Source organism: Atractosteus spatula, chromosome 6, assembly GCF_055471065.1.
Source record: "Atractosteus spatula isolate fAtrSpa1 chromosome 6, fAtrSpa1.hap1, whole genome shotgun sequence".
NCBI lineage: Eukaryota > Metazoa > Chordata > Actinopteri > Semionotiformes > Lepisosteidae > Atractosteus > Atractosteus spatula.
The window spans coordinates 6,931,120-6,953,724 of NC_142711.1; the positions used below are offsets into that span (position 1 = coordinate 6,931,120).

The 22,605-nt window shown below is 36.1% G+C and overlaps 1 protein-coding gene across 1 annotated transcript in view; it reads right to left on the bottom strand.

Annotated features, from left to right (window-relative positions):
* dok6 (docking protein 6) overlaps positions 1–22,205 on the bottom strand; it is a 109,899-nt gene extending 87,694 nt beyond the window's left edge. Inside the window, exon 1 of the mRNA XM_088919650.1 lies at positions 22,004–22,205. Coding sequence (XP_088775776.1) covers positions 22,004–22,069 — 66 coding nt within the window. The 5' untranslated portion in view covers positions 22,070–22,205. The remainder of the gene's footprint in view (positions 1–22,003) is intronic.
* Between the last annotated feature and the right edge of the window lie 400 nt (positions 22,206–22,605).

The following is a 22,605-nucleotide window of genomic DNA, read 5'->3' on the forward strand; positions in this document are numbered from 1 at the left end:
TTTAAAGCTTTCACAATGGGCCCAACTTTTTTCAAAGTGTACAATTTGATTCCTAATAGACAGTCAAGCTCTGCATTGAATGTGTTCTGTAGGAAGGCTAAGCCTTCTTTAGTGTGTCTTTAGATTCCCAGTTTTAAGTGGTTGCGAAGTCAATGAGAATGTTTGTGGGTTTAGGATTGGAGGATTGATTACTAGTAAGGCGAGAGATGGAGATAATGGGATGGTGCAGCTCAGAAGATGAGATACTCTTTCAATGACTTTTTCCAAAATTGATGAATAGGCAGGCAAAGCCAAATGGCATGAAAATAATTATCGGTGGTATCCAGTGCACAGAGGGAGCATTTGTCTATGGCTGTTAATCCAATTCTATACATTTTGTGCTGTGTAATATGTGCTCTATAGTTTAGTTTATAATGGATGAGTTGTAAATCAATATTACTACAGTAGTTATAGAGAAGGTATTCCTACAGATTTGTGGTCAGAAGAGACTATACTATAAGAGACTGCGAAATGTTTTTTTCCCACTTTGTAGTTGGAAGAGGTATTGCTGAGTCAACACAGGATAATAGTTTGTTTAGTTTGGAAAAACATCATTGAAGTTGTTATTTTATTGTTTTTACTGTTTTCTTCTCAGAAAGGGCTCTCAGAAAGAGTTTGAATTTTAGTGCACATTTTAACTGGAGATACTTAACTTATGGTTCCTTCCCATGCCGTTCTTCTGGATGACATTTTCAAGTAATATAAAGCTATTATTCTCTTATATGTGATGAAGATGTGTCATACATTTTTGTTTCCATGTATTAAAAATCAGTGGAGTTCTATTGACGTGAAAGTCAGGATTATGCCAAAATGGAGTATGTTTACATGGTGTCAATGTGGAGTAAAGGATTTCATTGATTTTCCACCAGGCTGTCAGGGATGTTGAGATAACAGTGTTGTTGGAACAGTTGTGATGGCATATTGAAGCATAAAGAAATGGTAAATCAGAAATTGAGATTTTCATGTATTCTACTGTAACTATTTCTATCCAGGGATTGGTTTTTTCTTTAGTGATTTGATTAGTTTCTTTGGAATTCAGGAATTACAAGGGGCATTTGCTAAAACTGTATGTGCACTGAAGGTCAAATATTGAGGGCCCGCTAAGTGAACAAGTGGGATTATTATCAAGGGTAAGTTACTGTATTTTAGTGTGGTTTACGACTACAAATTTCACTTGGAATCTCTCAGGATCACACAGTTTAGCGGGCTCCAAGGCATGTTTTTTTCCTGAATTGCCTCCTTTCCTAAAACTCACTGTCAAGCCATCATGCAATTAGGGAAAAAAATAAAAGTCCCAAGAAAAAGTGTGCTATGAAAGTCAAATGTATAATGTTGCATTTGAAATTCTTTCTAAAATAATTGTTCTAATTCTGCTCTTTTTTGGATTTCTTCATCAATATCGGCCTTTAATGAAAGTAAAGCTTCTAAGGTATGGGAATTGCCCTGTGTCCTTCAGACACTCATTGTGAATCTGTTATCAATGGAGGTGCATGCTTTGCATTCACAACTTGCTTAGAAAGACTTTGCAGTTTTGAATATTAAGTAAAATACTCATTTTCTCATACTGTATGGCTCAGTAAATATGTTGCCATATTTTGATGAACAGGTGACTCATTCATTATGTCAACATTGGCAGGAGATCTATTGTCAATGCACGTACTGCAGAATCATCAGCATACTGGAGTTCGATCGCTAAACTTTGTGTGGGTTTAGTTTGGAATCAGAATCATTGGGGAGTCTATGATTTACAATCTGTTTGATAGTGCAGCTGCACTTTAGCAGGGAGCTTGTGTTTTATCAAATGGTGCACAGTACTCAGAAATATTGAAAATATTGAGTTGGATAACAGAACCTATCTGAATCCTGTCTGTATTCAAAGGGCTCTGTAATGGATACCCCACAAGGGTGATCCCTCTAGATGCAGCTGTCCAGACAAGCATGATAAGTCAGACCCTTGGGCACCCCTCCCCAAAAGGGTTGAGCTATGCAGGTCCTAAAACAGAGCTGCTCATTAGTAACTGGACCTGAAATTTTCTATGTTTATCTGTGTATGCTATTATGTTTTATGTGTCTGTATGTTATTGATATTAAACTTTACATTTGAATTGTTCTTTGTTCTTTCAGTTGTCAGGCTCATTAAAATGTCTTAGAAAGTGAAATACTGTAATATTAATAATAATGAGTGTGTTCTGGCACCTGTGCTGTAGAAATACTTCAGCAAAAAGACAGCAAATTATTACTTTTATTTACATCTTTGTAAATAATAAAATTGGCCTGAAGGTTTCCTAAGCTATCAATGCAGTCACATCAATTGATTTTTAAACAAAATGTATTAAGTACTTTTTTGAAGTGCTCTACTAAATAAGCATTTTCTTTTAGATGGATAAGTAAACTACTCTTTGGAAAAGACAAATATATAGATATAACTCAGTTATTCCACATCTGAGACTAACTGAGACTGATATTTTCAGATTTCTTAAATAAAAAATCTATTCAAATCATTTACAGTGTACTACCCCCTTCCCTGACCGGAACAAAACCAGGATATCAATCCTTTTGGTATTTGGTAGAAGTAGTTAAATGTGCAGTTCAATCCCACACAACTTTGCCTTCATTTCAACCTCAAATTAAGACAAACCTCCCAGAATAATGGTTTGGCATCGGGAATTATATTTAGCTGTTTTATTGCTGTTTTCTGCAAAGCTTTCAGCTTCATCTGTTACTGTTGTGAAATGGAGGTGTCATTTCTTTTCTTCCTTACATGTTATCGACATCATTGAATTATAGCCCAAATTCCCAACAGAATTTTTTAAAGGTACATTAAAAATGAGTAGCATATGAAAAGTCATGAAACCCTTCTCTTGCTATAAATTCTACCAGCCTGAAACCTAAAAATAGGAATGCTTTTATCTGGTGTTTTAGTATTTTCAAATACTGGAGATTTTTGATTATAAAGTTCAGCAGCTTCTAATTTTTGCCGCATAAAAAATCATACAAACTTCCTGCTGGTATAATCTCATAAAAAAACATTAAAACATAAGAAGACATACGACCGAAAGGAACCCATTTGGCACATATAGCCCATTTTTATAGTATGAGCCTAATCGAGCCAAAGATCTCATATCTCCAGCGATTGACAGAAGCATGTTCCATACTCACACAGCACTTCGAGCAAAAAAAGCCTCCATTTTAAATATATTTCTACGTAGTTTCCACTTGTGCTCTTTGGTTCTTTTTTCAGTGTTGACAGTGGAGATCACTGGCTGATGTTGTCAGTGCCTCTGAGGATTCTGGGTACTTAGATTGGGTCCCCTTGTAGTTTGCTCTGTTCAAAAATGTTCAAAAACCCATAATGAAAATAGGTGAAAAGATTAATTATTTACACAGATTAATACCTCAAGAGGGAAACCTTATAAAATGATTTTTTTTCGTCACACACTGATTTTTCTTTTTCCATTCTGGTCAGTAAGGAATGATCACGTAGCCAGGACAGCAAATTCAGTCAATATAAGCTTGATTCGTATACTTGTTTAAAAACAATAATTTCAGAAAACTTATGACAAACGTTGCAACCCTCTGGATGCACTTGTGCAATCATTGATAAGACTTGAATACACAAATAAGAGTATGTGACATTTTTGAGCAACTGGAAATTGGAAGCTTCTGTGTTAGTCTTAAAATATTCTTATACAGTACCTTGTGTATACTTGTTTGCATTTAACTACATGCCCATGCCAATGTGTCTCTTGAACACAACATTAATGCTAACACAACAGGTTTTTCTGGTCCAATACATGCATCATCCATGGAAATACTTGTGTTCGGAGCCTAATAGGTACAGATACACTTTTATATTTGCTTTGCTCTCTGGAGATGCCTTTCATAATTAAACTCATTTTAAAAATTCACTGAGCTGCACTGAAACTTTTTGCAATCCCTACAGCTGGGATTAGTTAGCTAGAGATTTATCGGATCCCTCTAACATATAACTCCCGTAATCTCTTGGGCTCCTAGAAGTGTGTGGCGCAGTAAAGGATGTACCTCTCATTTGCCTGCACTCTGAATTTCCTGCACGGGACTGTGTGTCCTTTCATCTTCTAAAGGATAAGTGCCTGGAAGGTGGGTGGGGCTGGAGGAGTCTGACTAATACTTCCCTTTTCTCCAATTTGTGCTGTTGGGGGGTTCATTAGCTGTGAACTGAAATGTGAAAATCACAGTTTTTAAAAATAAATATTTGATGATACTGTACTTTTTCTAAAAAAAAAATAAACGTCCTTATTTTTTCCTTGGAGGGTATCATACTTTCACAGTTGATTTTTAGGGAGCTCCTTGTTTTACAATGGATGGTGTTTCACCACAACTGCACAGGAGACTTATTCAAAACAGGAACAGAGAGATCGGTTCCAATATTGACGACTCATTTGTTGTGTACATAATGTCTCTCTTTATTTATACTGTATACTGTATAATGTATATACTGAGCCCTAATAGAAATATTTCCCACCATTTACTGTATGCATGTATAGTTTTGGACAAAATATAAGGCTTTTAGATTTTGCTTAAATGTTAATTAATTAACCTTTTTGATTAATTCACCATTCATGATTGAATAAGATACACTCAAGTGATTTGACTGTTGTATAATCAGCAAATCACCTCATAATCAGAGACATAAGTGGGCACTGGTGCTGAGGTGACATACTGTAACATGTTAAATATATCCAGCCTGGCGAAATTCAAGAAAGAAAATCCCAGAAGAAACCAATATAACCCACTTTTAAAGAGAACAATGCCTTTGTGCCATTGTTCTGATGCAGGCTGGACTAATTAAATGCTCTGTTGTTGCCTCGGGTCTGTGTTGTTTACAGCCAGCAATTTCTACACTGGCAAGACACTGTATCCAAAAGCAGCCCGTTTAGGACAGTCTACACTATGGGAGGCTGCAGTATCACAACACTCTAAGATCAATGTGGAGGTCTTAGATCAAGGTGTGATGATCTAAGTAGCTGAGTCTAGACAACAGACCTCAACTTTTATTGATTAATAGCAATCTGACTGCACAGTGCTACTGTATGTTGAAAACATCCTGAGTCTCTCACATATTGCCCTTCATCCACATGTGACAACATTCCATCCGGACAACAGATATCCATGGGCTACTCACAAAACAATTGTTTTTATGCTGGATGAGAACATGACAGTTGTGCCATGGATGCCCTACTGACCAGACCTGGACCCCATTGAGCATTTGTGGAATGTGCTGAATGTCGAGAGGAATCAAAGGCTCAGATCACTGAACAGGCACATGCTTGTCCAGGTTCCACAAGAGGAACTGGCAGGATCTGCAACCTGGTGCAGCCAATGTACAGCTCGCATCACTTCCAACAATGGCCACACATGCTTCTAACCTATAAATTTCACAGTAGGCCCCCTGTTGATGACAAATGTTATTCACTATAAGGAATCCATACAGTGTCCTTCAAATCTTTGAATAGCAAAGTTGTTTTGATGACTTTGATTAAAAAAAAAATGTTATTTTTGCTTTACAGTCAGGCAATTTGTATTTATGATCATGAGACTGATATACAGTAAATGATAAGTACAGTACAATGCAGTGCAGTATATTGGTATGGGGAGCTGTGTCATTTGGCCTTGGCTGAAAAGAAACAAGTAAAAGTACATTCCATGCTGAAAAGAAGAAAAAAGAATCTTTTGACTTTTGAGCTTATTCGGGTGGGGTTTTTTTTAGCTAGACGTTAATGAGACAGTATCTGTAGAGTCTGGTCTTGGAGCAAATTGCTGTGAAGAGGCAAAAATCGAGTTTAATAACAGAAGAGGGCAAGGGTGCTAAGGAGAAGACTCAACAGCTGAAATGTATTGTTTGTTCTTTCTGCTTCTTGGTATGGGATTAACCTTTACTTGTTCCAATACATGTTTTATTTTGGGCTAGTTTCAAGCATACATATTTATAATTTAAGAACAAAACATAAATTGTGTTTAACCCAGTAAGAATTTGATGAGTGCAGTAGGTTGCAGACTTCTTGTGGTTATTGCCTCAAAGGGATATGCAACCAAATACTGACTTTTACACTCTGGTATTTATGTCAAGTTATTCCCAGAACTTATGAGCCACTCAAAATCACTCGGATGAGCACAAAGTATGGTTTGTTGTAATACTGTACGTAGGCACTGTACCCATGTTCTGTCTGTTCAAGGAACTATCAGTGCATGTTACAAAAACAGTTGTAATTTTCCAAAAGGAAAATACTTTGAAAATTTGTTGCAGTTATAAGTGTTCTTAGACTAATCAGTATATAATGGAATGAATGTAACAGCAGCAGTGTTTAAGACAAATATAGTTAGAAAGTAGACACTTAAATCCCAGATACTAATACACTGATACTAAGACTAATACTGTAAAACTTATCATGTAAAATTCATAATTCATACTTATACAAGCAACTGTAAAGCAAGCCTCCATATCTGCAGTATTCAGTTTGTATCCTTTGGCATGTGCTACAAATTTTAGTCTGTTGCAGGAGCTGGAAAGCCTTAGCATCTGCAAATAATACAAAATGCTTCTATGTAAACTTCACTGTCATTAGAAAATGCTGAGCTTTACTGTACATTCCTGCAATATTCTACAAATAAGTTTTTACTGTATATATTTCACTTTCTTTTCCTAAATAATCAGTTGTTAAAAGCTGCTTTAGAAAATGTAGATTGCAAAATCACTTCTGCATGATGCAAAGAACATTAGAAAGATGATCATTTTCAAATATTCAAAAACTTCAAATATAGTTTCAGATGTGGTTGGCCAGTCTGGTGGACAAGTAGTAAAATATTGTGATATTTTTTGTTAATATTTACAAATTTTTGTTAATTCAATGATACGATAGTGTGGATCACAAACATAAAGATACTGGAGAAAAGATCACTCCTGGTGACTGGTTATGGCTTGTATAACAATTGTTAAGCAACATTCGGTTTAAAACCATTTGAAAGGAGTAGGTGCTATAACTGTATAAAACTCTGGATTTGTTTGACCCCAAAGTAACAATGACAGTTCAAAAGCAAGTGCAAGTTCATGTACAGTCCATCTGATAAGAGAATCTGGAGCTTTCTGGAGTAAATCCCGAACTTTTTCCTCCACAAATTGTGGTTAGAATGGAACTGCGTATACTGTAACTACAGTATGATTCATCATTGAAATAAAAAAAAATGAATTAATGAAATAATTTGTTTTTAGATGTCTACAGTATACAATATGTGAAATGGGTGACTTGAAAAGAAATTTAGAACTCAAATCAACAGGCCTTTTTTATTTTCATTTTTTAGGCTTTCAGTAGGCTTTTATCTGTGCAGATTATCAGGTACTTCTGTTATTGCATCACTAGGTCACAGTATAAGATCATTAAGCTTGTTAAAATCTGATAACCTTGACACTACCCAAAGACAGCTGCCTGCTTTTGTTGTAAACAGTAACTTTCCACACGCACCAAACAATTATTGACCTTGATACTTACCATCACTTGTAGTGGAAATTGTACCTGACTATTCAACATTGGTATCAAGACATGCATATTCTGACACACCAGCTCCAAATCTTTAAAGGTACATTTATATTTAAATTATAAAGGATACTATAAAAGAATGTTTATAGGATACAGACTATTCAACATTTATTGATGGAACCGCACTGGTAATTTTTTAAATATACTGTCTAAGCTACAAAAAATAAGAATGAAACTCTCATTCCTTTATAAAAAGAATTGTAAACAAGGTTTGGCTGTGACTCCTGATCTTATTTCCATTTATATGCTAATCTGAATTAAGGGTCTGGAAGTGGCCCTTAATAGACAGCAATATTTGAACATGTTTGGTCTTCTTACTTGTGGAAGACTGAACTTAGCACTTTGTATAGTCATTTAAAAGAAACCACAATGCTGCCGTCAAATCACAAAGTACAGTTTTATTGCAAACTAAAAAACAGACCACAGAGTTCAACAGAATAAGGTGAAAATGGAAACAAAGAAGAAATATATTCAATTGCGCTTTGTTTCCTAACTGTACTTTGCTCTAATCAATCCTCGCTTTTCTGACATACAGAACAGCTAATAGTAGCATTTGCCCCTATTCATACTAAAAGCTTTTTTGATAATTAAAAACAGCAGGATTCAACGATGCAAAATGTTCTACTACAGCCTTGGCAGAAGATTTATTTCTTTAAGCAATTGCGTTGCCCAGTATTGTGTAACATTTTTCACTGTGAATGCGTTTTGAAACATCTTCTCACCAGGCTAAAAAAGATTAATTCTTCAACACCAACACAAGTGCATTTTCATTTTTAACTCCTTGATTATTTTTTGTAAAATAAAATTACACAGCAGAAGAAAAGGAATAAAGTGAAAGCATACAGCATGTATAAACATTCGACAAGATGAAGAAAAAAAACGTTGATGACTATTAATGGTATTTATTATTTTTAGTGGACATGTTACTGTAGTACTAGAGCAAAGAACCTCTAGTAACTCATGGTTAAAAATAGAATATATATATATATCCCAAGGTAGCAGGATGATCCAAATATAGTCTAATATTTTTTACATCAAATAAGTGTGGGTAATACATGCTACTGAATACTGAACTGGTATTGAACAGTAAACTAAATTGAGGGAAATGATCAAGACTTTTTGGTGCAATCCATTTAGAGATGGTCACCACAACACCAAAAAAGATAGTGTAGCCTTAGAAAGTGTTATATTCCCTTGCGGAAAACGTATTTATTCTATTCCAATAACAGCTTCTCTTATTTTGCCAGAACTGCTGGATGCACAACATAAGTTGGATGTTCTGTTTTTAAACTTCCCACAGTGATTCTTTCGTGAAGCATGGAAAGTCAAACAAACATTACAGAAAGAGTTTAAAGGCGAGCATCATGAACGATCCTCCTGGTTTCAGGGGACTGTCGGATACAAACAGCATCAACATTTTATAGAAGAACGTTAAAGTTCTAAGTGGTATAAATATCGTCATCACAGGGGACCATTTCATAAATAAAAGAAGGTCACCATTGAAAATTAAATGGGAATTAATTTAGGAGGGAGAACAGGAAGTGTTATTCTCTAACTGTAGACACTGAACTAACAAATAAGGAAGATGGGCCAAAATGGCCTTTGTGGCTTTTTTTGGTAACCTTACTTATGTTCTTAAATTTGATTAATTTTCCAGAACAGCCTAAATGGGAAAAATAGTTTTGTACCTACTGTATTATAGTCTGCTGTGTGAATTAAACTTTGTGTTCAATATGAGAAAGCAAATTAAGCATTGATCATTTTGATGTGTTCTTTGTGCAATGACTTATTACACTGCCATAGTAAAGCATTCCTTTGTCTGCAAGGGTAGTAAAGATTCTTGTAAAATTTAATTCATTTATTATGGGCAAGCAGCGGTCTACAAGTCATTACTGGGGATTACTTTATTTGCTGTCAGAAAGAGGGAATGAAAACAAATTAAAGCCATCGAATTTTATAACAAATAAATGCAGGATTGATTTTGATAAAGGTAAACTCTTGTACGTAAAAGCAAAACATCACCAACACATAAAGAGCAATACCTTTGCCTATTACTGATATCAGTGGTGAAGACAAGATTGCCATTTTAAGCAGAAGGCAAGGACACATGCGCCATACGAGCGTCTTAATCTCACAGGATCTTCTCCACAACAGAAGTGATTTAAAATACTGTATCTGACCTCATTAATTCTGCTTCATTCATTCAACCCTACATCGTTTTAACACTCAACCTCAAATCTTTGAAAGACAAGCACAAGAAAAAGCAACATACAGTTCATGTATTGTAAATATCACGGTGGATATTTCAGATTTTAGGAAAGTTTGTGACAGTGGTCACATTCTCTTTCCATTCAGCTGACTCTTACTTGTAGTCATTCCTGATGGCATTTCCCACAAGCTACAGACCTTTCTTCTTTGCATTTGTCTCCTCCACCCCACCTCCTCCAGTACCTCTCTCTGCATAAGAGAGCTTAAGCCAAATCTTTTCATGCCTTTAACACAAGAAGTAGCTCCACTGCACTCTATTTCAGCTTATGCAAGATACACATATCCATTATATGTTTCCCCAATTCACTGTTCATACATTTTTTTTTAAATGAATTATGGTTTTGTTAATTTTTCAACTTATTATTTTTTTTTCAGAATTGTGCGATGCAGTTGAAAGTCTATAAATCACTGGGAATTTTTTGCAAAGAAGCTCTTAACATGAAAAACTCTCTTGTACTCCAAATGGAATCTGAATAGTCTTATAAAATATTGTTAGCTACTATATGCTGAATTGCACAATACATGTTGGAGCTAAATGGATATCATGGAGAACTGCAATATATACTCATAATGTACAGTATTATAAATATAAACAAAGTTCTGCATGAATGTAAGATAATCCTTAAGAAAATTAAAGCATTTATTGTATTTAATAACTGGAATAGGGGAAGGGATCTGCTCAACAAGAAATAAACGGAAATCTTGAACAGATGGTCTTTTCTTAATTTCACATAATTTTTTTCACTTTCCTGAAGGAAGGGAGAAAGCATGCATTATAGGATGAAAGGGGACAACAATGATTAAAGATGCCAAACTAAAAAGCCACTCTTTCCTAGCCTAAGCAAAAAAAATTGAATTTGAAACAAAAGTACTGTACAAAGACTTGATGATTTAATTAAATTGTACTGTATGTGTCTTCAAATAGGGGAGATCTGTAACTTGAAGAAGAACATGGAAGAAATAACTGTTATATAAGCTAACAAGGAAAGAAGTAATGATTTGTGTTTGATTCAAAAGACAGAACCATTTCACAAAAGATTAAATTACAGACCGATTTCTTACAGCCCAAGGTTAGTTATGCTAAAATTAAAGCTCCCTAGCAAGTTTTTTGTCTTTCATGTGCTATTACAAGTTTTTAGTGCATCAAAGAATATGGAAATTCGGGCGATTTTCTTGTTAAAAAGCTTAATCACAAGAGGCTGTGAAATGCTCCACATTTCAGCTGACACTTTGTGTCTTTATGAAATTTCTTGCTACAATTCATATTTTCAGAAATGAAATGAGTTGCACATCCTAGTTCAGGCATTTCTGTACATTGTATTATGCCCACAAAGATTTCAAAGAGACATTATCTGTTTAAATTATAGTCAGAATTAAACTGTATGTACCTATATATCAATTTTGTACATATATAGCACAGAGCACAAGATGTGGATAATTAAAAAGCCAGCTTAGCCTGAGGTTATCTCTCTTGTACATGGAGTCTTAATGGTTACCTTAGTCCACATTCTCTGTATTTTTACAGGGATGTACAGGGATAACCTACAAACAAGATGAAGTTCTCAAAAGAAAAATACCCAGAATCACAATGGGCTGTATGGAAAATCTGCTGGTTGCAACACTGCAAATACTCCAAAACACCTATAGCTATACATGTGAGTGAGCAGGGAAACGTCAGAGTGACCACTGAAACATGGAGCAGGGGACACAAGTGGAAACTATCTGGAAGTGAGTTTAAAACAGAGAACAGGAGGCATTTCTTTACCCAAAGGAACTGTATGTGGGAGTGTAGAATAAGCTAGACAGCAATGATATTAAAGCCAATATCCTGCTTGTATATTCATGAAATGACTGGATGAAGTTCTTGAAATAATTAGCTACTGTTCTTGATGAACCAGATGACTTCCTTGGGTTTGTAACCTTTCTTACATTCTTACCATTCTTAACAACATAAAACATAAAAAAGGTTACAAGCAAGAGGAGGCGATGTTTTTATGTTCTTAAGTAGTACATATTGAAAATAGTTTTTTATGATGAAAAATCCAGGCTACAAATTATTGAATACTGCACTGTAATATTGAAAGTATACAAATATGTGGCATGATTGCATTATTGCTTCCAAAAATTTTTTTATGGAAAATCAAATACTCACTGCAGCCTCAATGCTTGACTGTAGAGATGGTTTTGACCGGGCCTGTGCCAGATGCAACTCTTTGCATTTAAAACAAATAAGATGAGTTTTTATTTTGTCTTTTTACTTTTTGCAACATGGCTGCAGTATACTGTATCTCATAGAAGAATTAAGACTGGTCTTTTTCAGTACAGTAAATGCTTCTTTCTTACCATTCAACAATACAGGGCAACTTCATATAGGGAAAAGGATACCACTGATGTACAGTATGAATAGTGACTCCCATCGTTCAGTCACTGTTGGCTGTACAGTGGCATCGTTATTTAGTTTCCTGCTTGACTGGCTGCTCAGTGTGGGATGACCACCTGATCTAGAGGGTTTCTGGGCAGTATGATACACATTCCATCTCTTAGTGATGGACCTCACTACACTCAAAGGAATAGTGTAACCCCCCCCCCGATACTGTATGTACTTCTCTAATTCTAACTCTATCCCCAACTTTTCTTAGAAGCTCCTTGGTTGACATGGTGATTTTTTGTGTGACTAGAAAAGTTTGTGTTTGAAATTCATTATCTCCAGTACCTGAGGTAACATACAGAGACATACTGTTTGGACTTCATTTCAGAGTGATTTACAGTAACTCTGAAATGAAGTTAAATCACTGTTTTCACACATACAGTAGAGACCATTGCACTAATTTTTCAGTGATGTAGTTTATGACATACAGTAGCTTTTAAACCATTCTATTGCATCTGAACTGATTTAAATCTTTTGTAGCAAAGGTGTTTGCTACAAAACATATGAAACATAAGAAAACAAAACATAAAACATACCGTATGAAAACATAAGATAATTCTTTATTTGACTTTAAAATCTATTTACTGTACATATTATCAGTGTTTTAAAGCTTTGTAATAAACTGAGAAGATTCCAAATAAGTTCTATGTGAAAACAATGTGATGGCAAGTTCAAATTGTAACAAAATGTGGAAACTGAAGGCAGCGAATATTTTTGTAAAGCACTGCATATAGAAAGCGAGAGAGGGATTATATGCATGTTTGAATTCTTGTAGTAAACATTTACTATCCCTCAGAGACAATGAAACAGCAGCTTGGATGAATTCTTTAAAGCAACATCATATTCTGAATCTTGTTTAAATGTCTGATAGAATAAGTCTGTGCTGTATATAAAACAGCAAATCAATGTTTCATTTACTAAATTATGAGAGGTTCTTGATTTGGGTGTTTTTTTTCACAAATACCTCCGAGTACTGTTGAGTTGTGCCCATTCTAATTTACAGTATGAGCAGTACAACCATACTAATTATGGAGCCACTAGATGTTTGTCAAATCATTTTAGATTTGCTGTATGAATTAAAAGTTTAAAGCTATTTAAGTAATGATCAAATGTATCTGAACAAGTAGAAATACAATACTTTTGGTAAATATAACGTAACAGAAATCATTAAATGTTAAAGACAGCATTTTTTCCTAATTAATTTACTATGGAGACTAAGGTTTGCTCACAGGAGACAGAACCAGAATACTCCACCGGTTACAAGTTCTCACTCTCCATTCTCTTTTTTTATGTTTTAAACAAAAACACGTCAGGTTAAATTTTCATTCTGCCTACAGAAGATCGTTTGAAACCCATTCTTAATACAACAAGCCTTGTGAAAAATCAAACGTTGTTTTAACCTTACAGATTCAAAATCCCGATGTTTATTTTTTTCAATCTTAGTACTTAGTAGCATATGTATACTCAGAACATAATTTTCTCTCTAATATGCTATTGTTCTACTGAACCGTCCTTTTTAATGAATACATACAGGAAGCAACTGCTGCATTTGCTTCATCCCCAATTACATAAATCACAGGCAAAAGTTTTCCATCAGCAATGATATTTGTGTGTTTATATACAGTAGGTATACCTACTTGTATAGGTATAGCATATACAGTATAGATAGGTATCCGATTTTGAAATTTTGCATTAACATACTGTAGCTCATAAATTAGACACTTTTCGCTTAGCGAAAAATGCACCAAACTTCAGGCCAAACTGGAAACACCCGGGCGCTTCTGTTATTCACCCGCTCGCCTCAGTTTCACGGAGTACTATACTGTACTTACACTACAGTGCTAGTTGAGTGAGTGACAAACTTTCATTTGCACAATCTACACCCTTTTACAACATACTGTAGCAACTCACCACCCTAAGACTGTCAAATGCTTTCATCTTGGTCAAACAAGCTACGGACATCCTTAAAGAAGACAGCCCAACTACTATATCATCATCACCAATATCAATTGACCCGCTCTATTCCTTCTTTCTGTGGCCAGTGTTAAAGATCTCCTACCGTGCTCCTGCTTTGTCAAAATTTCAAATTACTTCATAACCGTATTTTGATGAATAAAGCACTTATAAGTTCATTTAGTAGTTATTATTTTAAGTATGTCTTTTTTTTATTTTATGCTGTAATACTTTTTTTTCTACCTGTAATTTATTTATCCGGCAATTTTGTGATGTTAGACTAACGGAAATCTTTTCTGATTGAGGCATCCACACATTGTGAACTGCAAATCATATTGACGTAAATGTAAAATCTGTAAAACGTCGTTTTGAATAACGTCACACTTTTCAGGATCGCATCCTGGACAAAAATCCAAGACTTACTGTATGGTTTTTGACCCTAAAGGTCAAAACGCGTATTTTGTATTTGTTGTTTATTTTCTGTCCAGTATGCGTCATCTTTTCAAGTTATATTATTTTCTTAGTGGAGGCATATCGGTCTCATTAATTCCATCTGTATTTTTTACGAGACAAAAGACATATCATTTTTTCCATAAATCAGGAGTTTGGCTGTAAAGACATCCCCATTACATTTCAAGTCCCATCTCCAGCGTGTTGTCTGTTTCTGTAGAGCATATTTCTCATGGGGGGCAGCAAGGTGACACAGTGGTTAGCATTGCTGTCTTGCAGCACTGGAGCCTCTATATTTAGTTCCTCTCGAGTTTGTATCGTTTCCCCGCGTTCGCGTGGGTTTTGTCCGGGTGCTCTGGTTTTCCCAGTACTGGTACGGTAGGTTAATTGGTGGAAATTGTAGGGAAATTGGTGGTACTGCACTGTACGTGTGAATGTGTGCGGGTGTCTGTGTCTGCCCTGCAATGGACTGCCATCATATCCTGGGTGTATCCTATTTATGAGGATAGGCGCTAGCTCCCCCGCGAACCTGTATAGGATAAAACAATTAGAAAACCCAAGAATATTTCTCCTATGTTAATTCTTTTAGGGGAAGACATAAAATGCAACTGGATGTTCTAATTCTCTGTTTCTTGAGGAAACCAACATTACAATGATCGCTGATATAACTGTACCTTAGATCTCCTTAGCATGTACTGTATACGGTGCGTTACTTTCACCTCAATTCAAAACAGCAACTGGTGCGGTTCTCTGCTGTCTTTAAGCACAGCAGCCCTGCAGACTGTACAATGAACCTACCAGACCAGTAATAATAACTTGAAAAAAGGTTGTCATTAAATTAAAGCAGTGTACTTTTCAATTAAATAGATGTATTTACGAGCATACAGCCGATCTGCCTCTTATCTTATAGGTTCTCATCATTATTAGACTGTTGGCTTCTGCACTTCTAAACACCCAGAGCCAAAGAAGCAGGATCTAGTTCAAGGTTACAGGGGGACTTGGATGCTGAACATTCAAAGTACAGTTTATCAAACACCATTTATTTTGTTTCCTTTTGCCTTTTCCTCACACACATATAAATATTTACCCGAGACCCCATCTATTCCATTACCTCATAGAAAAACAAAGTAGCTTGCCAGTGCTGTTAGCATACTAACAAACTCTGCCCTGTCTACCTCAGCAGTTTTCTGTACATTATACTAGAGATTTACTGCCCATGCATCTCTTTATCGTCAAGAGAGTTGTGTTAAACATTGGCTTATAAGACACATTTTTCTTCTGTCAGCATGGTACCAAAATATGTACACATGTATACTTTGACAGGCTCATGCGACGCATTCCCGAATGGTAAAGGTCACTTCTTTTACCCTCCTGATGTGACTCTCATTGAGCAATTCTGCCCCCCTTCCCCGAGGCTCCAGGCACTGCAGCGAGAACTAAACTAAAGTTTTATAAATAGCCTATTCTCTAAAGAGGTATTTAAATAGCACTTTCACACTTTGCAGCAGACTGTGGCATGTGTGCATTGCCATTCTTCTTCACTTTAGGAAGCAGTTTTTATTTTCACATCATTAGTTATCATTAGCTACCTTGCTCAATTAGACTGCTATCCTGCCTAGCGGTGTGATCTATGCTATACATTATTATTATTATGTTATATGTGTTCTTTAGATATGCAGTATATATGTGCATTCTCAATAAAACCGTCAGATTAATCTGCATGAAACACCATCATCCCTTGGAAGAGACAGAACATGAAAAAATTATATTTTTCATTCATTGGAGGCTTATAACTTTACACCTGAAAAGGGCTCTACAGTCAAAACCGTCTGGTTTTCTTTTTCTACTTTTCAGTGTTGAGTGAACCTCCACTTTGAATTGCAGAGGGGGTTGTTAATCCTTGTAGATGTGTCAGGTCCTCGTATTTGTGAACACCAGTCTGGGGAGGATATAATTGTTTTTTGTAATGGACTGTACAGCAATCTGCGTCTTGTGCAGCAACTTCGTTTTTTTCTGAATGGGAATCGTGCAACTTTACAAAATCTTTTGTGCATTTTTCTTTCTTCTAAAACCTGGTGAAAAATATCTGTACCATTTTAATGAACTTGTTTTCTGTATTTCTGTTTGTGGTGTAAAATTGTGTTAGTGTTTGGAAACAATTACAATACACATGCACATATTACTCAGTAGTAGGTGAATACTACAGTAATACATTTTGAGTTTAAATATTTCATGTACAGTGCGTACTGTATTAATAATATAACTGTGGATGGCATTTATTGATAAAATGATAATGACTTGTGAGGATTATCTGCCTTATGAGGGAAGAGGTAAGCAAGCACCACACTCACTAATGCAGATACTGCAAGTTGAAAGATCGAACACATCGCATCTACACAAAATAACATTTTTCTATGAAACACAATAAGAAGGGAAGAAGCAAAATAAGAGGGGAACAGCAAAAATCATGTATCCATCCATTTTCTAACCAATTTTTCTAATACAGGGCTGTGGGGGAGCAGGTACCTGTTGTGGCAGGCAATGGGCACAAGGCAGGATACATGCTCAATAGGACACCAGCCCATCTCATGGCACATACAAACCCACACCAAGACCAGTTTTACCAGCAACTAATTAACCTACCAGTATGTCTTTGGACTGTGGGAGGGAACTGGAGCACCTAGACAATATACAATATATAAACTCCACACTGATACCACACCAACACCACTGCAAGCCTGCAAGTACCCAGCAGGCCACAGGAGGGCGCTGTGCTGCCTAGCTAATTAATAATAATAATTGCTTACACTTACAATAATTGCTGACACTCCACTCAAAGTGCTTAAAGTGTGGTGGACTCCCCTCCACCACAACCAATATGCAGCATCCACCTGGATGATGCAACGGCAGCCATAGTCCACCAGAATGCTCACCACACATCAGCTATCAGTGGGGAGGAGAGCAGAGTAATGAAGCCAATTCATGGAGGGGGATTATTAGGAGGCCATGATTGATAAGGGCCAATGGGAAATTTGGCCAGGACGCCGGGGTTACACCCCTACTCTTTTCGAGAAATGCCCTGAGATTTTTAATGACCACAGAGAGTCAGGACCTCAGTTTTACATCTCATTCGAAGGACGGCACCTGTTTACAGTATAGTGCCCCCATCATTATACTGGGGCATTAGGACCCACAAGGGCCGCAGGGTGAGGGCCCTCTGCTGGCCCCACTAACACATCTTCCAGCAGCAACCTTAGCTTTTCCCAGGAGGTCTCCCATCCAGGTACTGACCAGGTACTCACCAGGCTCACACCTGCTTAGCTTCAGTGGGTTGCCAGTTGTGAGTTGCAGGGTGATATGGCTGCTGGCTTATTGTTAATCCCAGTAAACAATAAGCAAGGTAACTATTCAAGGTACTGTATTTAAAGTTGAGAGAAATAATTATGAAAAAGGAGAAAATGATAGAAACAAAACGTTTTCTAAAAGTTGAAAACTAGAAATGCCATTTTTTGGCCTTGGCAAGTGACCAAAACAAAGCTTTCACAGCAAATAAAGTCACCCAGAGATTTAGATACATGAAATAATAGGATTCAGGAAATTAATTAATGACACAAAAACAGAAATGATACCAGTAGGGAGTTGTGTGGTTGAGAAAAGTGGGCGCCTGTACTTGAAGCCCAATGTAGGACATTTATGTTGATCACAGACGCTGAGCTCAGGCAGCAGAGCTAATGGGCCAGAAAATTAGGAACTGGGACTAACTGGATGCCAGCAAAAGTTAGAAGCAGAGAATGAGAAATAGTGGAAAGAAAGAACGAGCTAGATGAGTGAACCTATAGGAAAATGTATCTAAAAATCAAAAAGAAGGGTAGATGGTAGGTAGGCAGGAAGTTGGAAAAACCCTGAAAGGATTAGTGGTATTGAACAGGGGCAAATCAAGCTTATTATACCCCACACTGAGAAACAGTATTCAAAACATTAACAAAAGTGAAAATCTGAAGAAAAAAAAATTAAAAACAGACACTGATACTGACCCTCTCAGTGGGGAGGAAGTTTCTCTAGCAGAGAGCTTGAATGCTACAGTACATAACCTACCATCCACTGCTTTCAGCTAAACTGGGAATGGTCAGAATTCCTGAATGCTGGGTGTGGGAAATGGTGACTAATCTAGTAATTCTATCAAATAGTACGGTTACACTGTGGTATGCATTGTATGCTTACAAAAGAACCTCAAGATCTATACTAGAAGAAATTGTGAGCCAAGGGAGACGTTTAAGGATTAAATTAATCTGATCTCTTTTCTGAGTCTTGGTTAGCATGCAGTATATGCTTCTGAGTTTAGAATCAACAGCACTCACTCTTTCAAACACCAGGAAATTGAATTTGTGTTTATATGAATGACTGGCTACTAGTCATGATTAAAATGGTGAACATGATTTCTTACAAGAAAGTCTTAAAAAATGATAGATTTTGCTTTATGGTTCGTAGAACATAGTCTAAATTTTAATTTTACAGTATTATTAATAATATAAAAATATAACAGAATATAACATCTCCTCATATGGGTTAAATGTCATCCTGTACTGTATTAACCTCTCGTTCTCAGTGCAGGTTTAAGGTACTGCAGTACGCAATCAGTATCCGTATTAACCACTCGCTCAGTGCAGTGTTAATGTACTGGAGTGTCCAGTCAGTGTGTCTGTATTAACCCCTCTCTCTCAGGGCAGTGTTAATGTACTGGAGTGTCCAGTCAGTGTTCATGTACTGGAGTGTCCAGTCAGTGTGTCTGTATTAACCCCTCTCTCTCTCAGTGCAGTGTAAATATACTGGAGTGTCCAGTCAGTGTGTCTGTATTAACCCCTCTCTCTCTCTCAGTGCTGTGTTAATGTACTGGAGTGTCCAGTCAGTGTGTCTGTATTAACCTCTCTCTCTCAGTGCAGTGTTATGTACTGGAGTGTCCAGTCAATCAGTGGGTTGGTATTAACCGCATTCTCTTTCTACTGCAGTGTCCACTCAGTCAGTGTGTCTGTAATGTATTAACTCTACTCTGTATGCACTCACTAGTCTATTACAGCGTACAGTGCATGCATAGTCATAAACCTATACTGTACATGGGGCATACTAGAGATAAATTACCCTCACATTTGGAGCACTTTTTTTTCTGTTGTTAAATGACATCCCTTACTGTAATTATGCAGTTATTTCTCTTTAAAAAATTGATATGCTTTTAATCAGAAAAGAACAGAGACAGGAAGTCTATGGAGTCAGCAGATGAAGTTTCAAATATGCAGGCACACAGAGTTTTTTGTAAGCAGTGCAGTTCAACAAAATAAAAACTGGGGATGCTAACAATCTTTTCTTGTGATTGGTACACCTAAAATGCAACAGTCCTCAATTTTGTTTGACCCCTACAACAATTCCCCACATACAGTAGTTACATTTAATAACTGATAAAAAATAATTTCAATTACAAAAGTGGATACGTATTTTCCTTAGCATATGTCAGCATTCAACAATCTCAAAACCTACAACACTTTATTTAATGTTTTTTAGAAGGAACATAAGTGGTCTTTAAACTGATAAATATTCAATATTCAAAACAGGTCAATGTGCCATTATAGATGTGAGTGGTGTATATAATGCATTTAATGCTGAATACCTGCATACTGTACCTTCATAGAATGATTAATTGTAAAAGGGTAAAACTTTACATTGTACCCTTTGTACTTTGCATTTAAGTATTACCTAAATTGTGAAACCATGGCATTACACAACATAAATGCAACGTAATTTTACAGTACATGTATCTCATTATGTAATTAGAATGAAGTAATCATTCTAGAATGAATGAAGTAATCACTATAAATGTTTTAACTGAAAGTACAGTTTATGTATTTGTATTTATGTATGGTTTAATAAATGGGTTTATTAAGAATAACATTTCAGTTTATTTTGCCCACGTTCACTTTCAGTTCACAGATGAAAGTTGCCTTTTAATTTTTAATCTGTCTTAAAATATTCTGTTGTGTAACCAAAACTATAATTTCGAGGTTGTTGTGTTACTGCACTTTCAGGCGAAAAAAAGTGTTGGTTTTGGTTTTAGATATTTAAAATAATTATCTTTTTCCAATTGTTTATTTTTATTGACTGGTACGGTATATTGAGTGCTGTAGAATGTTCCTTAGCAGCCTTCATCAGCATGATTAAAAACATTGTACAAATGCAAAAATCAAACAAAAACAAGTATTTATTATTATTGTGCAAACTGAATCCCATGTTAAAAAGTCACTTGTTTATACTGTAGCAAGTTATCAGTTTTATATCTCTGTATTGCTTCTACATTCTAATGGGAACGATTTCTGATAAAATTAGTCAGACTCTAGCTTAGAGCCAGTATTGCTGAATCTTTACAACAGAACTACCGTAGCACATCATCACTGTGCCTGGTAATGAGAATGAACGTCTCTCATTTACTTCTTTTAACCTGAAGCTGTGCATCGTACATCACTGCTCTGAAACAAAGCAACAGACCTAATTGCACGTTACAAGACAGGAAGGCACCAAAATAAATCATCCTAATACAAGCTGCAGCCAAAATGACTCTTTTCAGGAATATTGTCAAATGTGTTAAAGAAATTTCAACTGTACCAAAGCCCATATCACTCAAAAATGACACACAGTGGCTCTAGTTTCAAAGCGTTACTGAATTTGTCTGTATTTTTTTACTTTTTTTTTTTACTTTGATTGTGACCACATCAACTCTGGTAAAACAAGTCATATAAATTAAAAACAACTTTCACCTAAGCATCATACAGTAAGTGATACTGAAGTGGGCTCATATAATATAATATACAGTAATATATTGCATATACTCATGTTTCACTTTTTTTCTATATTCTGAAAAGCAAGAGGAAGTTTCTAAAAAAGTCTGAGAGTATAAAATGCGCATGTGAATTTACAGAATCATGCAGACAGCATGCCATTTAGATTGAAATATTTGCATATACAATTCATACATTTACAACCTAGCTACAACAACAAAAATCACATACAGAGAAGTAAGCAACTAAGTACTGCATTTCAATTAGCAATATTAAAACAAATGTAAGAAGTTACTTTCAGGATAAAAGGTAGCCTTGCCTCTAAAAATAGTTGGATCTTTCTTTCTTTCTCATCTTTTTTATTTCTTGGAACACACAAAGGACAGTAACCTCAAAACAATAAAAACCTTTTTTTTTTAATCCAGCTGCTTAAGCAATTATTAGCCATGCTGACAGCAAGTGTTACTCACCCCCAGCTTCCTGCTACGAAATTTCACATATCCTTGTTTCACTATGTCATTAAAGTTGGAAGCCATAGTCACTCAATGCTATCCTCCCCGGCTTAAATTAGTCCCCTTTTGTAGCTGTGAGTCTTTCTTAAACTGCTCCGGCATTCAGACTTCAGAAGCCTGCTCCAGTGTAAGTGCACCAAAGGCTCATTCCATCTGCTCAGAGGGAGATAGAGTCCGTCAGCTGATTTAATTCACTAGAAGCTCTGCTTCCTGGATTACACCACCCTTTATCCATCACAGGGGTGCAACCCAGACACTTTTTTCTACATTCATCTGGAATGCAATCCTAGAAAATGGGGTCCTGCAATTTATCATTTCACTGGAGAAGACACTGCAAGGCACATCCTCATTTCTTTATAGCACTACTTTCTTATACACAGCATTTGTACAGGGATTTTAACTGAGAAGCAGTTTAAAAACACAGTCACACTAATGGGCTTATGTTCAGTCTGTGTTAATACTTTGTTTGAAACCCCCAGTGTTTCATCCTGGAAGTATAGAAAAAGGAAAAGGACTGTTCATTTACTGTTTTGCATTTCAGTTCAGAATTGCTTCCTTGT